The sequence below is a fragment of the Chiloscyllium plagiosum genome, unplaced genomic scaffold, assembly GCF_037043375.1.
Source record: "Chiloscyllium plagiosum isolate Xiang-an unplaced genomic scaffold, Cpla_swu_hap1 HiC_scaffold_2, whole genome shotgun sequence".
In the NCBI taxonomy this organism is placed as follows: domain Eukaryota; kingdom Metazoa; phylum Chordata; class Chondrichthyes; order Orectolobiformes; family Hemiscylliidae; genus Chiloscyllium; species Chiloscyllium plagiosum.
In genome coordinates, this window is record NW_028270140.1 from 70,337,168 (window position 1) to 70,353,718 (window position 16,551).

Consider the following 16,551-nt stretch of genomic DNA (forward strand, 5'->3'; position numbering starts at 1 on the left):
TTATTATTAGAGGAGAAAGTGAGGTCTGCAGACGCTGGAGATCAAAGCTGAAACTTTATTGCTGGAACAGCACAGCAGGTCAGGCAGCATCTAGGGAACAGAAGATTCGACGTTTCAGGCACATGCCCTTCTTCAGGAAGGGCATGTGCCCGAAACGTCGAATCTTCTGTTCCCTAGATGCTGCCTGACCTGCTGTGCTGTTCCAGCAATAAAGTTTCAGCTTGTTTATTATTAGGTCTAGAATAGTCTAATCGCTGGTTGACTATAAAATGAAGTGTTCTAAAAAATTGGGCCAACTACACTCTGGAGTTATTTTTTCAAGCTGCCTTTGATTCACCAATCTCCATGAAGATTAAAGTCACCCATAATTATTGCCATGCATTTCTTACATGTCCCATTTATTGCTTCTATACTCTGTCTTATAATGTAAAAGCAGTTAGAGTGACTAAAACTGTTCAAACAAGTGACCTATATATATTTTTAAACTGTTCATAAGATGTAATTGTTACTGGCTAAGCCAGAATTTACAGTACTTTCCTAATTGCCTTTGAGAAGGTGATCATAAGCTGCTTTCTTAAACTTTCTTGAGGGGGTAGGCACACCACAGAGCTGTTATAGGATGTTCTGCTATAATGTTTTGTCAACGTGAATTGGCTATAATGCGATTGATGAATTGTGAATGTTGTTTGGATAACCTGAATGGATATAGTGATTTTGTAAGAGTGATGTTCTTCAGTGTGATTTTCTGTAGCCGCTTTTCATAGCGCGATTTTCTATAGCGCGAGATTGCAAAAGAACATAACTATCGTGTTATAGCAGGATGACCTGTACTTAAACTGATTCTATACCTTGCTCTTTTGAGCTAAGATCATTACTGTACTAACCACATTGTTAAATAATGCAGTGAACCCACCACAAGTTCCTAGTTTCCTGCCTTTTCAAAACAATAAATACTTTCAATATTCAGGCAGCAACCTTAATCACCCTGCAACTAACAATAGAATCTCCTTCTGAAGCAGTTCAGAGACAGGATCTTCCAAGAGTAGCTGGGACAGGTTTTCTTGTGTGATTACATAATTTTCAGCTAATGATGTACAAAGAGCAGAGGTATACAATATTACTGAAGAAGCAGGCAGAATGTCTGTGTCCTACCCTTTGCTCACAGTGTCAAAGGGCTGGTGCCATGTTTAAAGGGATTTAGTGATTCATTGTCAACCAAAGGCGTCAATGTGGCTATAATCAGAGGTGTTGATAATTGCACAAACCTGTGGAAATCCTACAGCTGTAAACATTATGATGTCCCAGAGCAGACAATGAGTGGCCTCTTGGTGCAGTGATGCCTTGCTGCAGGCTTTTCTCTAGGCCATCTGGAAAGGTCCAGTTTCCAAGAGATGGCAACAGGAGGCACTTCCATCGAACCAAGATGGCCTGAATGGAGGTCAAAGGCAGTAAGACCTCACTATTGATCCTGAATCCAGTGTATGAAGAGGGTGAATGCTGTGCTCTGCGTGGGTAAGTGGCATTGTTTAGTCACTGCAAATTTACAACCATATGAGCAACAGACCGTGTAAATGTGTTCATACAGGAAGATGTCAAACAAGTGTTTGGGCCTCAACAGCAATTGGAAGGTGTGGGCTGAGTGTATAGGAGTCACCTTATTATCTGAAAGTTATATCAATTGCAAGACAGTGTGAGTCTCTGGCCCTCACTGGGATGGGTTCAAGAACTACTAAAGGCATGTATGGAATGACACTCAATCATTCTGTTAACCTGTCTGCAGATGAATGCTCAACAATCATTGGGAGCAGAGTCTGATAGGAGGAGGTATCTCCAACAGCTCCTCATCCTCTTTGAGGAGGGAATTGTGGAGGTGGAACAGGACTGAGCCTGCACGGATGGAGACACCAGAAACTTGCAGTAATCTATTGAGGATGCCTCCAGTCTGCTGTGGCTTAATGGACATACAGGACTGAGGCCTGAAGTATTGTTGAGAAAAAAGATTTGCATAACCATCAGTCAATGATTTTTGTTTTTTGCTGCAGTTTAGCAGCAAGATCATGCAGAAGAGACCGCATTTGCCCTTGAACACCACCTCTAATGATGACGGCTTTGAGAACAGACTGAAAGTTCAATCACAGCATCCCCTGCACTCCCCATCAATGCAAACATGGTAAGCATATCAAAGACATGTGCTCAGTGCTGACAGAGGATGTGTGGACCAAGATCTCTGACACGTGGAGGGCTGCAGGCCACTGCTGATCCTCATACAATTGATAAGCCTTTGGATGTTTCTGTAGGAGATGAGAGGTGCAGAGAGAGAGAGACAGGGGAACATCAGACAAAAATGCCAGAGGCCATGTGTTGATTTAAACAATGCCTGGAGACTCTGGCCATGTTATGAGTCATGTCATATAAGCTCTTAGCTTCATCTGTGAAGAGGGTGTCAACCGGCTTGAAGGATCTGATCAAGTACTTAGTGGCTGCCAGATCTGCACTCAGATCTGTGCTTCATCACTGCAATGCAGCAATGACGAGGCAAAGGCAATGAGGTGTCTTCACCTCCCACCAGCATCACTTTTCCCTCAAGGAGTCAGAGAGGTGCCTGCATGCAATTACAGTGGGGAGATGCTCCAACAAAGCACCTTGGGGACTTTATCCTAGGACATTACTAAGGGATCCTATCTTTCAATCTCTGTTCTGCCAGTGACCCCATTATCTCAGCAGGTCAACACAATGAGGATGCACCTGCAACAGTGCAGTGAGCTGGAGCCCTACTGCAGGTTGGAGCACTCTTGGGCTTGGACCACCAGAGGACAGCTACCACCGTCATCCCAAGCAAATGCATGTAGCAGTTTGCAGACTGCCTCCAACTCAGTTGTGGACATCAGGGCTGCATCTGGACATAGTGTTCAGAAAAAGAAAGATGAAGACATTATAAGGGCAGTAATGGTACACAGGGATTTAATCACTACATAAATATGTAACACATTTCACTTTAATCATGTATTTGAGTACTTTTGTCATGCTTGTCTGGATTTATGGGCTTTGCATATTGTTCCCAATTAGTCTTGGAGGACGTGGGCTTAAGGGTACACCATTTATTGTGTTCCATCATCAGTAGTGACATCTCTGAGTATCCTGACATGTACAATTGAATCTTGGGCATCATTTGTAAAGTTGAGTCCATGGATACATTTGCCAATCCATGAGGTAATGGTCACCCATTTATCATCCCTGTGAGGTCACTGTCAGGGTAGCAACAGCAGAGAAGTCTGCAGCCAAATCCATATAACAGTGTTCTTTGGAAGTCCCAATTTGGAGAATGTTAGTGAGATATGATTGTATTTCTGTGACATTAAGATTGCCTCATTCTTATCTAATTTATTCATGATTATTAGTGCTCCTTTTGTCAGCCATTGTTTTCAGCTTTAACTTCATCCACCTGAAGTGACCTTACTCCCAATTCATTGGACTACACTTTCATGTAGAGAATACAATATGGTATATGTTACCTTTCAAACATGATCCACCACCTTCTATTCTTTTCCGGTAACCCACCAAACTCTCCATTCAGACTTGACTCACCAAGTGTAACAAGTCCACTCCTTGTTACCCTTGAAACCTTACTTAGCCCACTTTATTACTGTTCCCATGTGTGTCTCTGTCCTGATTCTTCCTGCTGTCTGCACTATTTGTTTCCCCTATTTCTGTGAACCCTCTCCCCTACCATGAGACAATATGCAACCTAAAAATATCTCTGCCAATCCAAAGCATCATACTTTCCCCGTCACTGATCTCTCTGCTGCCCACGTTCCCTCAATTCAATCCCTAGGATCCCACCATACATTTACTTCACCCTTTAGGACCATCTTTCTCACACCATCCCTGCTTGAAGACTGCACCTCCAGCTTTTATGTGATCCCAACATTCAAACACATGGCCCTTGCCTCTATCTGATCTTCCTGCACCCTTGCCTTCCTGCCATACCTCCCTCTCTTGGCCAGTCTCCCTCATCTGTGCACCTCAGAGTATCTTTCCTGATCTCAAGCATCACCTCCAGTCACTGATGAATACTGTCCCAGGAGGAAAACTGTGCACTGCACATCACTGATACATAGTTGGGAACTGGAAGGTGAGTAATGCTTGCTTGTTAACAACTTAGTTGAGAAGATTAGATTAGATTGGATTACTTAGAGTGTGAAAACAGGCCTTTCAGCCCAATAGGCCCACACCAACCCTCCGAAAAGTAACCCATCTAGACCCATTCCCCTACATTTACCCCTGACTAACGTACCTCACACTATGGGCAATTTAGCATAGCCAATTCAGCTGACCTGCACATCTTTGGATTATGGGAGGAAACCGGAGCACCCGGAGGAAACCCACGCAAACATGGGGAGAATGTGCAAACTCCACACAGACAGTCGCCTGAGGCAGGAATCGAACCCGGGTTCCTGGTGCTGTGAGGCAGCAATGCTAACCACTGAGTAAGGGGTACTTAATTTTAGCGAGATTGCCCTTTAATGAGCATGCATGAACTAAAAATAGGTTTCCCGAACTTGTGCTAAGGAGTTTCAAATGTTGCTGAACTTAATTACTTTGCTTCATCCCAGGAATTTTATTTTTAGCCTCATGCCCAATTAAGGTTCCTTGCCCACCAAGCTTCCTGCTCCTTGAAGCAGCTCAACATTCTGCAGATGGCCTGTCTCTGGACTGGCTATCAAATCAGAAATATACCAGCTAGCCCACCTTCACTCCTGACTGTTACTGACCTTCCCTATCAGTTCAGTGGTTGCCTCTGTGAAACTTGAAGTACAGTACGTTTTTGGATTGCCCTTCAGCGTTTGGTTGGGAGCCTGAAATGGTGGTGACTGTTTCTCACCCTCCCGTCCAACATTCAATCCCTCCAAGACCTAAGCACTTTCCCCCTCTAACAGCCTGTGACGCCGGACTATAAATAATTTCTTTCATCAAACTATTCAAACGTGTAATGACACACCTCTGCAACAGGTAGGACTTGAACCCATGCCTATCAATCTCAGAGCTGAAAATGTGTTGCTGGAAAAGCACAGCAGGTCAGGCAGCATCCAAGGAACAGGAGAATCGACGTTTCGGGCATGAGCCCTTCTTCAGGAATCCTATCAATCTCAGAGGCAGGGGCACTACACTTCCTGAAGAAGGGCTTATGCCCGAAACGTCGATTCTCCTGCTCCTTCGATGCTGTCTGACCTGCTGCGTTTTTCCAGCAACACATTTTTCAGCTCTGATCTCCAGCATCTGCAGTCCTCACTTTCTCCTACACTACACTTCACCACAGGATCCTTCCTGCCTTTACAGTAATAATGCTCATCAAACTTTGACGGTGGGGAATATCCCCTCAACGTTCCTAACGTGCAGAAGTAGGTGGTATCGGTGGGTCGAGGGAGACTGTTTAAAGTGAAGTGAACCTGTTGTTTTTCTGGATGACAGGGAACGCCCTGCAGCAGTCATTCAGCTGTCCCGTTTCCACCTCTTGGGTCAATAACGTGCGCACTGCACGTAAAGAGAGCGAGAAAGAACACAAATCAACCTGAAACACATACATTGGAGAGGTAGGTCCGGTTGTGAGGCTGACGTCAAAGCGGACTGCCCGTTCCCGTTCTGATGTAGGGGAGACACACTGAGGTGAGACCCAGCCCTCGCTGGGTGCAGCCTGACTTAGCCCAGCCCAGCCAGGACAGGACAAAGACCAGGCCAGCAGCACCAATCTCCCCAGCTTCCCCCACCCCAACTCCCTCAACCTGAACTAACTCCATCAAAGTGCTTCAAGCCGCTTTAATTTCAGCTGCTTTGCCTAGCAAATCTGATCCGCAACCAAAACAAAACAATAATGAGCAGAGGTGCAGCACTGAGAGGGGGAGTTCCTGACAAGATGGTCATCGCCTCACCGCATCCTTTGCATCAAGGGAGGTGCTGAGAGGGTGGGGAGCTCAGCTGTTGGATTCTGCTTCTTTTTTTTTGCATCTTATCTCCCAACCCCCCTCCCTCCCTCTATTTCCGGATGGAAGAAAAGGAGCCGAGACTGCGCGCACTTTTCCACGCCTGTGATATTAACCGTTCCGGTCAGATCGAGTATGAGGAATTTTTCACAGTCTGCCGGGAGCTACAAGTACACGAGTCCCACATCGACACGATCTTCCACAAGCTAGACTCGAACAGGGACGGCTGCATCAACTTCCACGAATTCACCGAAGGCTTTCACGAAGTTTCGAAGATGAGCAACTTGGGAGCTGTGGGTGCTGACCCTGACTGGGATGAGTTCCAGCAAAGACTGGGGGACGAAGCTAAGTTCATCCCAAGGTGAAATCTGACCCTTATTTGAAACCAAATTCTTTGACGGAGTTTTGTTTTAATGTGCTGTGATATTTTTTTTTAAACTTTAGGATTTATTGGTAGGATCTGCTGTTTTTGTGCAAGGGGGACGTGTTGGTGCTGGAGTCCTGGGCAGGAGGGGTGGCCAGGCAGGGTAAGGCTAAGCAGTGGTTCAGCTGGCGGAACCGGCTGCTCTTGGCCAGTCTTCCCCCAGCTCCTGGCCAGCGCTCTGCAGCTCCGCGTCATTGTGTCTGCCTTTGGCCAAATCCCTCTCTCTCTCCCTCTCTCTCTCTCTCCCTCTGCCTCGTTCACTTCTTCGCAGTTACGCACATGAGATTCTGATCGAGGGTCACATGTCGACTTTAAGCTGATTTTAAACAAATGAACAAAATCCACTTTGCTTGTCAGCGCTACAGCTGACCGATTTGCGAGAAAATAATGCCGTATTTGACTGCCCAGAGCGTGCCTTTAGAGTTTTTTTTTAACTTGTCAGTTCCGCATCATAAAACAGCAGTCTATTCATGAGAAAAGTCGGACTTTTTAAAAGATTAACAAGACGTTCCGATCTAACGCGAGTGAAAATCCAGGATGTGTACAGCGGCTTGCTGTCACTGGTTGGGAAATAGACTTTTTGTCTTTTCTGGTGTCAGTGCAGGGAACATCCTCGCCTTTATCATCTTCCCTAAAATAACCCGGGATGCCTTTCCAAATACAGTGGATTTCAGGAGTTAGTTTTACGGCATGCAAATACAATTATCTGTTTTCAACGCGTGTTTTTTTTTGTAGGATAGACAGTGAAGCTTAGAAATGAATGTTAATATCCACGGTTAACAGATTGCTTTGCACAAATGAAAGAAAACATATTATAGATGCTGGAGAAATTCAGCATCTGTTGAGAGTTCGCAGTTCGCAATCCTGCGTGACTTCTTCATGTTGGGTTCTGAAGTCATGTTGGATTGAGACGTTAGTTCTGTTTCTCTGTTGAATAGTGCTCGCAGTTTTTAAGCAGCCCCGAGGGAGTTCTCACTCCAGCCCTGTGTACTGTATATGGAATGGCCGCTCAACTCATGGTGTGGTCATCTCACTTCGAGCCATAGTGTTGTACAGCACGGAAACAGGCTCTTCGGGCCAACGTGCTCCCGCGGACCACATATCCTAAACTATTCCAGTCCCATTTTCCAGCGCTTGACCAATATCCCTCCAAACCCTTCCTATTCACATACCCATTCAGATACCTTTGAAATGCTGTAAATGTACCAGCCTCCATTCTTCCATTCTGGCAGCTCATTCCACACACGTACCACCCTCTGCATGAAAAGGTTGCCCCTTAGGTCCCTTTTATATCTTTCCCCTCTCACCCTAAACCTATGCCCTCTAGTTCTGGACTCCCACACCCCAGGGAAAAGACTTTGTCTATTTACCCTATCCATGCCCCTCATAATTTTGTAAACCTCTATAAGGTCACCCCTTAGCCTCCGACACTCCAGGGAAAACAGCCCCAGCCTGTTCAGCCTCTCCTTATAGCTCAAATCCTCCAACCCTGGCAACATCCTTGTAAATCTTTTCTGAACCCTTTCAAGTTTCACAACATCCTTCCGATAGGAAGGAGACCAGAACTGCATGCAATATTCCAACAGTGGCCTAACCAATTCCCTGTACAGCTGCAAAATGACCTCCTAACTCCTGTATTCAATACTCTGATCAGTAAAGGAAAGCATACCAAACACCTTCTTCACTATCCTATCTACCTGTGACTCTACTTCCAAGGAACCATGAACCTGCACTCTCTTTATTCAACAACACTCCCCAGGACCTTATTTTTTTTTAGTGAACAGGAGGTCTGACACTCCTGTTTTTATTCTTTATTTTTGTGTGTGCAGGTGTGAGACACAGTGAAAGACACAAGGAGCACAAATCTTTATTCAGTTTCCACCACCAGGAAGAAAGGAAACACCCAAGTGGCCAGTGACAAGCACTGCCCTTCACATCAAAGGGCAATGCTGTATGATCAAGCAGTGAAGGGGAGGGCAGGGATTAAATCAAAATAGAATTGGAGGGAGAAATAATGCGAAATAATCCCTGCAGTGCCCACCTCTCCCTGAACAGCTCCAGGGTGATGGTGGACACCGAATGCTCCCTGTCCAGAGACACCCGGGCTCTAACGTAACCACGGAAGAGGGGCAGGCAGTCGGACCTAACGGCCCGCTGCCTGGACCTGTTTATGGCCAGTTTGGCCAGGCCCAGGAGAAGACCCATGAGGAGGTCTTCAGACCGGCCCTCCCTCCTCCGTACCAGGTGCCTGAAGATCAGGAGCGTGGGACTGAAGTGCAAACAAAAACAACGAAGAAGGTTTTTTAGAAAATCAAAAAAGTAGTGCAAGTGCCCACACCCAATATATACATGGTCCACGGACTCCACAGCACTGCAGAACAAGCAGTTGGGCTGGGTGTCCGTGAACCACCACAATTTGCGGTTACACGGGACTGCTGCGTGCAGCACCCTCCACCCCAGATCCCCGAGATAAAGGGGGAGGACTCCCCGCATAGAGAGCTCTCCACTGGGGATCCCCACCGCCCAGTGGTGAATGGGCACGCCAAGGCGTGTCCGGACAGTGGATGAGGGCGAGGAGGTGGACGGTGTGCAGCAGCAGTCGATACAGGGCCCGCCATGATACTTCCTTAAAATGGACAAAATTAAAATTCCGGAGGCGGCTCAGGTTGTGGGGCACAGGTTTCAGGGGGAAGTACAGGACCTTGGGGCCAATGTAAAATTTTGTCCGGGCAGGGGTGAGTGCAGACGGGATCCCACCGTACACCTGAGCATCCTCCAACTGGTGCACTCCGAGCACCGCCATTTTGAGGCGCAGGACCTTACCATTAAGTGTATAAATCTGGGTTCTGATTTGCTTTTCCAAAATGCATCACCTCGCATTTATCTAAACTCCTCAGCCTATTGGCTCATCTGATCAAGATTCCATTGTACTCTGTGGTAACCTTCTTAGCTGTCCACCACACCTCCAATTTTGGTGTCATCTGCAAACTTACTAACTATACCTCTTATGCTCACATCCAAATCATTTATATAAATGATGAAAAGTAGTGGACCCAGCACCGATCCTTGTGACACTCCACTGGCCACAGGCCTCCAGTCTGAAAAGCAACTCCCATCACCACCTGTTTTCTACTTTTGAGCCAGTTCTGTATCCAAATGGCTGGTTCTCCGTTTGTTCCATTAGATCTAACTTTGCTAACCAGTCTACCATGAGGAACCTTGTCAAACGCCTTATTAAAGTCCATATAGATCATGTCTACCCTCTGCCCTCATCAATCACCTTTGTTACTTCTTCAAAAAACTCAATCAAGTTCATGAGACATGATTTTCCATGCACAAAGCCATGCTGACTATTCCTAGCCTTGCCTTTCCAAATACATATAAATCCTGTCCCTCAGGATTCCCTCCAACAATTTGGCTATCACCGATGTCAGGCTCACCGGTCTCTAGTTCCCTGGGTTTTCCTTACCATCTTTCTTAAATAGTGGCATGGGAGGAAAGCTGCTAACACCAGAGCGAAGCGACCTGCCCAGACAGTACTACAAATCAAAAATGGCAACCCCCTGCCTCCAACTCCCCATTTGTCTCCATGTTTCTAAACTTACTAATGTGTGGAATGGCCGATATGTGACACAGATGCTTATAAAATGGCGTGAAGAGCAGTCCAGGAAAGGATAGTTCAGGACCAAATTAATATCACTTGGTCAGATAATGAAGGAAAGCCAGTATAGATTTGTTGGGGGAAATTTACATTAAACTAACTTGTTTTTTTGATGAGATATCAAAGGGCTGATGTGGGCAATGCGGCTAATGTGATGTATGTGAACTTTAACAGGTATTCGATAAGTTACAGCTCATAGAATAAGATACTATAGACAAAAGAATACAAAATTGGCACAATGTCAGGAAAGAGTAGTGGTTAATGAGTATCTTTTCACTAAGGAACACTCACTCCTCTCTCTTCCTTCCCCTGCCCAACCCAAGGAAATTCTGCTCTTGGGTGTCCATGAGTACCTTCAATAGATGAACATTTATTAATTTCTATGCTATGTTGAGAATAATTGGCTTGATTGCTACCTTTTGCTTCTTTCATGAGTCACTCATGGTTAGGTCACCCTAAGTCACTTTAAAGTACATTTTCATGTTTAGTATCAGAATTATTTTTCTGTAATTAATTCAGTATTTTATAATCTATTAATCGGATGTCTGCTGGAGGTGTACATTTTCTTTTGCTTTTACTACTAGTCCATCACCATTCACCAAGTGGGGGGGGGGGGAGAAAAGGAAGCTTCTCTACACTTTATAGTCACCTACAGTTCTTGTTAATCCTTCAAAATGTGAACATTTTCATTTTGTCATGTGGGTTGTTGAACTCTTACTGTGGCTGGCAGATTTGTGCAGGAACATCCATAAACTGGTATGGATGTCCTCTGACAAGATAGTTCAAAGAAAGATTGATCATCTTGATGGTGTAGGGCAGGCAGTTACTTTCGATATGCAATAATGGTATTCTGCTGCTTCAGTTGAATTTTATACACAGGTGATTGTGTGGCAAAAGAGGACTTTTGTTTTCTAGTTAACACATTGATTTTGTAATGCCCCCTGTTGGCAGTTGGAAGGCCTGTACGGTCTACAGCTTCCTTTCACTGCCAATGGCACAACAATGTGAATTACTTGTTTTACAGTGTGTACTGCAGGACAGCACAAATTAATTAGCCCACTCCAGTATTAACCACCTTTCAGATCCTAAACCTTATTACACACACTTCTTCAACTTTCCTTGATGAAGCAGAACCTTCGGCAATGTTATCTGCACAAACCAGTGATTTTCTTATGCTGGCCTTACCATTCTGATGTAATATTAATGGAAAATGACCTCAGCACACATTTTTCCAGGATGGGAATAAATAGCATGATAGTTATGTTATTATAAATTAGTTCAAATCCCACTATGGCAGCTGGAAATTTAAATTCAGTTAATAAGTCTAGAATGTTAAAAAAACTGATATCAATAATGATAGTCATTGGACTACTAGATTATTGTTAAAATCCCTTAGGGAAAGAAACCTGCTGTCTTTACCAATACGTCTAGAATTTGTTTTGTATTGCAGGTGATATATTTCAGTGCTTAGTCCCTTTTATATTATTTTGGGCATGTCCTGTGATTTAAAGGGGCCAATTGTGCACTGGGACTTCTGCTTTAGTGTGCTATTTGTAGGGAGCATTAGTATATGCCCGGTTTTACCAATTTGTCATGCTTGACTCAGAAATATGATTGATTATCAATTACCTGATGAAAGGCTTATGCCCGAAATATCGATTCTCCTGCTCCTTGGATGCGACCTGCTGTGTTTTTCCAGCACCACACTCTTGACTCTGATCTGCAGTCCTCACTTTCTCCTGATTGTCAACTACCCCTTGAAATGGCTTAGCAAGCCACCTAATTGCATTCAAAAGGTGGGCTACTAATGTCTTCTCATAGATGATTTGGAATGGGTAAGAAAAGCTGGCCTTGCTATCGACACACACATCCTGTGATTGAATCAAAAGTAAATTAAACCTCTGTACGGTGATGGTTTACTAACACAGGCAACTCTTGTATTCCATTCTTACTGCTAACTTAACACATGAATCAACATATTTTCTTTAATGTGTGTCCATATGGAAAAACTGTTCATACCTCCTAACTGTTCATTAAGCTCTTTGCTGCATTTTAGCAAAACTCTCACATATATTCCATAGATCCATTTTAAACAGAAACTCATGAAGCAATGGAGGATAATTTTCTGACTCATTTTCCAACCAGATTAGTTATTAATACTCTTTTGCTGATAAGCTTTACACAAGTAGGAGTGCTGAAGAATATTTTGTAGGTTTGCATACATGTCCATCAGATCATCTGAGCACAACAGATCTCAAAAAAAAATTAGATACCTCTAACTGATAAAAGAATCTATCCATTTTCTTCCATTTTAAATTATAGGAAACTATTTCCTGTAAAAGCTAACTCATTGAATTTCCAAATATTCATTCAGCTCTGGTAATCTATTACACTTGGGTTCAGACTCGGGAAGGTCATACCCTAAGGGCAGAATATTTCCACACTGTGAAGGTTGTGGACTACGATAAGATGAGTAGAATCAGGTGAGAGGGTCATTATGGTGTCAAGATCATCTCGCTGCAATGTCCCCTCCCACTCGTTTGTTCATAATGGTGTGGCAAAGTTCTCACCAGGGAGCAGTGAGTTCCCAGTTGGTGCTTTTCATTACTTGTTAAACAGCTTGCTAACAGCCCAATTCACTATGGGTAGCAATCTTGCCAAACCCACCATACAAAGTAGCCATGAGCAAAACCCATCAGTAAAACCAGAGCAGGTAATTCTGCTTCTCCATGAGTCCATGTTAGCCATGGAGAAACTAGAGAGCAGGGCACAATCAGTCAGCACCAGCTGCACATACCCTTCTACTATAAATGTTGACATTCACTTTCAGGTATGTCAGCCACCATGCTGACATACTCCAATTCACTGGCACTGTGAAAGGGCAAACTGGTCTAGCATGGCACACCGGTACCCAGCAGCTTACGGCTGCATTGGGTTCAGGGTACTGCATGGGCAAGGAATCCATTGCATGACTTTAACTAAGCCATCCATGAAGACTGCTCATTTGCACATTCACCTGGGTAACTATTGGCGTATCACAGTATACTTGCCTTGCAGTGCCTTATTGGCAACTGGCACAGTCTATCCACCCCACCCCCAACCTGTGTGGTAATTCTCAACTCTGTTATGGGATGCCTTCTGTAATGATGTAAATGGGATGAATGAGTAAGATGCAAGTGGCTGGCAAGGCTTTTAGGGATGGTGAGTGTTGGGGGAAAGGTGTTTGGGGTATTGCAAGGGAGTGAGGATGCAGCATGGAGGGTTAACAATGTTGGAAGATGGGAGTGAAGAGTATGAGTGAGGGAAGATGTTGCATGCAATAGAGGGGTGTCAAACATGAGGCAGCAGAAAAAAGTATACTACAAAATATTACTACCTTGGCGGAGTGGAGTAGATCATTAGATTAGATTAGGTTAGATTCCCTACAGTATAGAAATAGGCCCTTCGGCCCAACAAGTCCACACCGATCCTCCGAAGAGTAACCCATCCAGACCCATTCCCGTACCCTATATTTATCCCTGACTAATGCACCTAACACCATGGGCAATTTAGTATGGCCAGTTCACCTAACCTGCACACCTTTTGGATTGTGGGAGGAAACCGGAGCACCCGGAAGAAACCCACGCAGAATATGCAAACTCCACACAGACAGTCACCCAAGGTGACAATAAGACAATTATTGACCACCTTCCTGCACATGAGTCCAGTCTTCCTCACCCTAAAGATGGCACTAATTCAGTGGCAATATCTGGTCAGACTAACCATGGTGTGATTTACTCTGCTGACTCCTCTCCACTACCCGGTTCACAAGAACCTCTCCAAGGTCCCTCTCCAAGAAACATGGTGCCAGTTTATCCTGTCTCGGTTGTCTCTCCTGATGCCTAACAAAGCCAAGCAGCACAACTTACAGAGAGCAGCATTCCTGTTGGTGTGTAGTAGCCTTTGAAAGGTGGTGTGGCCCCAAGGGTTGCTGGTCTTAGGGAGGACCTCTTAGTGGCAAATTCTTCTATGAAATATGCATGGCAAAATGGGGTGGAGATAGGATACGATTCTTGCTGCAAGGCCTCGAAGATAATTAAAGCATTGAGTTTGGAAAGATAATGTAAGAAAAATCACTCGACCTCACAATGAAAATCACTCCATAGAAATAGATGTGACTTGCACTTTGCCAAAAAATGTTAGGGTTCCTCCTTTAGTGTTTGAAAATGTCAGACTTTGTTGAAAGAAATTACTTGCAAACCTGTTGAAAATGGGTAGAAGTTCTACAGTACAAAATTAAGTAATGATACGTTTTAACAACATGATCTTACAGATCACCCATTCATCATGGTGTCATATTTCTGAATGCTGTGAATTTACTAAAGGATTATATAGTTCCAAGATCACTGTCATGTGAGCTTTAACATTGTATCTTCTGAAAACTGTTCTTACAATTTGTATTTACACACATTTTGTGAAGTCATTGCATACTTTCATTATATATTGATTATACAACGAGTGCATTGAGGAATTCTGTTTACTTCTATGACAGTTTTTGTGCTGGAGGCAATTTACGTCAAGCTTATTTCACTTTAAGGATAGATAAATCTGAGGATTGATTAATCTCAGGTAATTGCCCTCCACGATCATAGTCTCTGCATTGGGGTGATTTGTTTGTGTTGAATGATCTTCAGTTTTGTGGAGATTATCATAAATTTCAAGTAAGAAAGTGCCCACCAGCTGTTATATTGATGAATTGGTGTCAAGGCAAAGAAATATTGATGGAAAGAACCTTACTATTGCCAAACAGGAAATTATATTTGAAAGTGATCTGACTGATCTCCAACCTCGAGTAACTCTAGATGTGAAATGACAGTAGCATACGGGTCAGAAAGACTGTACATTGCATGAGCTAACACAAAAGATGTTAAAGAGTTTAACACAAAGAAAATCATTAGGCGTATTTGAGAAATTGCTCTAAGGTTACATTTTCCTATTTAGTGCTCCTGGCACATCGGTTAGCTTGATTGCAGAACAGGATTAGGCAGGAGAGTGATTTTCAAATTGCCTGTGAACTGTAATCATGTTACTACCTACTAGAGCTGAAGGGGAACTTCTAATTTATTAGAAAATTACATTCACTATAACTACCCAAAGTGAAGAAAAGAATGAGATCTGCAATTCCAGGAGATTTATAATTGTTTGAATGGTTCTTGGAATTTTTTCTTTGGGGAATCTAAAATAATAGGCAAGTTATGTCTAGTGGAGTACCGCTGCTGAAAAATGTGTTGCTAGAAAAGCGCAGCAGGTCAGGCAGCATCCAAGGAGCAGGAGAATCGACGTGTCAGGCATAAGCCCTTCTCCTGCTCCTAGGATGCTGCCTGATCTGCTGCGCTTTTCCAGCAACACATTTTTCAGCTCTGATCTCCAGCATCTGCAGTCCACACTTTCTTCTAGTGGGGTACCACAAGGATCAGTATATGGGTCCTAGTTGTTCATAATTGTTCCACCCCACTGGGTAACACATTGGAAATCCCCATATTTCTTGTACTCATTATAAAATTTAAAGGTTTAACAAAAGTACACACAATTTCCTGATATACCCTTAAGATCCAGGTTGGCAGAAAGCAAGGACCTTGTTTCTGTATTGACAACAATTATGATTTATTACAAATAATTAGATTCTCATTCAAGATGAGCAATTATGAACCATTGATATATAACTCTACTGGTTAAAATTCTAACCCACTTATAACATTCCCTCCATACACACACATATACAGGCAGCCAGAAACTCAAAAACCATAGGTGTAATAGGCAGAGGGAAAGACTGGGAAAGGTACATGTTCACAGGTTTGCTGAGATGATCATTTCAGCTTAGCTACAGTTTCTTCTCAATCTTCCTTTTTCAAGTATTTCACTCACTTGCAGGAAGCATTGGACAATTGGTCACACGTATTCATTAGAAGTCACAGCTTACAGCAACTGATGAAGGAAAATAAACTGGTCTTCTTCAGGCTTATTGCAAGAAACTTTGAGTACAACAGTAGTGTGTCTCACATCAATTATTAAGGAGCTTAGTTAGATCAGAGTACTGTATGCAGTTTTGGTCTTGTATTGGATGTAGGTTTGCTCGCTGAGCTGAAAGGTCCATTTCCAGATGTTTCATTACCTTACTAGGTAATATCTTCAGTGGACCTCATGTGAAGCAATGCTGAAACTTCTTGCTTTCTATTTATATGTTTGGGTTTCTTTGGGTTGGTGATGTCATTTCCTGTGGTGAAGTCACTTCCTATTCCTTTTCACAGGGGGTGGTAGATGGGGTCTAACTCGATGTGTTTGTTGATAGAGTTCTGTTTGAAATGCCATGCTTCTAGGAATCCTCATGCATGTCTTTGTTTGGCTTGTACTAGGATGGATGTATTGTCCCAGTCAAAGTGGTGTCCTTCCTCATCTGTATGTAAGGATGCTAGTGAGAGAGGGTCTGTCTTTTTGTGGCTAGTTGGTGT

General features: G+C 43.7%; 1 protein-coding gene across 1 annotated transcript in view; it reads left to right on the forward strand.

Moving 5' to 3' along the window:
• Positions 1–5,608: 5,608 nt before the first annotated feature.
• rasef (RAS and EF-hand domain containing) overlaps positions 5,609–16,551 on the forward strand; it is a 76,746-nt gene continuing 65,803 nt past the window's right edge. The window contains exon 1 of the mRNA XM_043712826.2: positions 5,609–6,339. Coding sequence (XP_043568761.1) covers positions 6,041–6,339 — 299 coding nt within the window. The 5' untranslated portion in view covers positions 5,609–6,040. The remainder of the gene's footprint in view (positions 6,340–16,551) is intronic.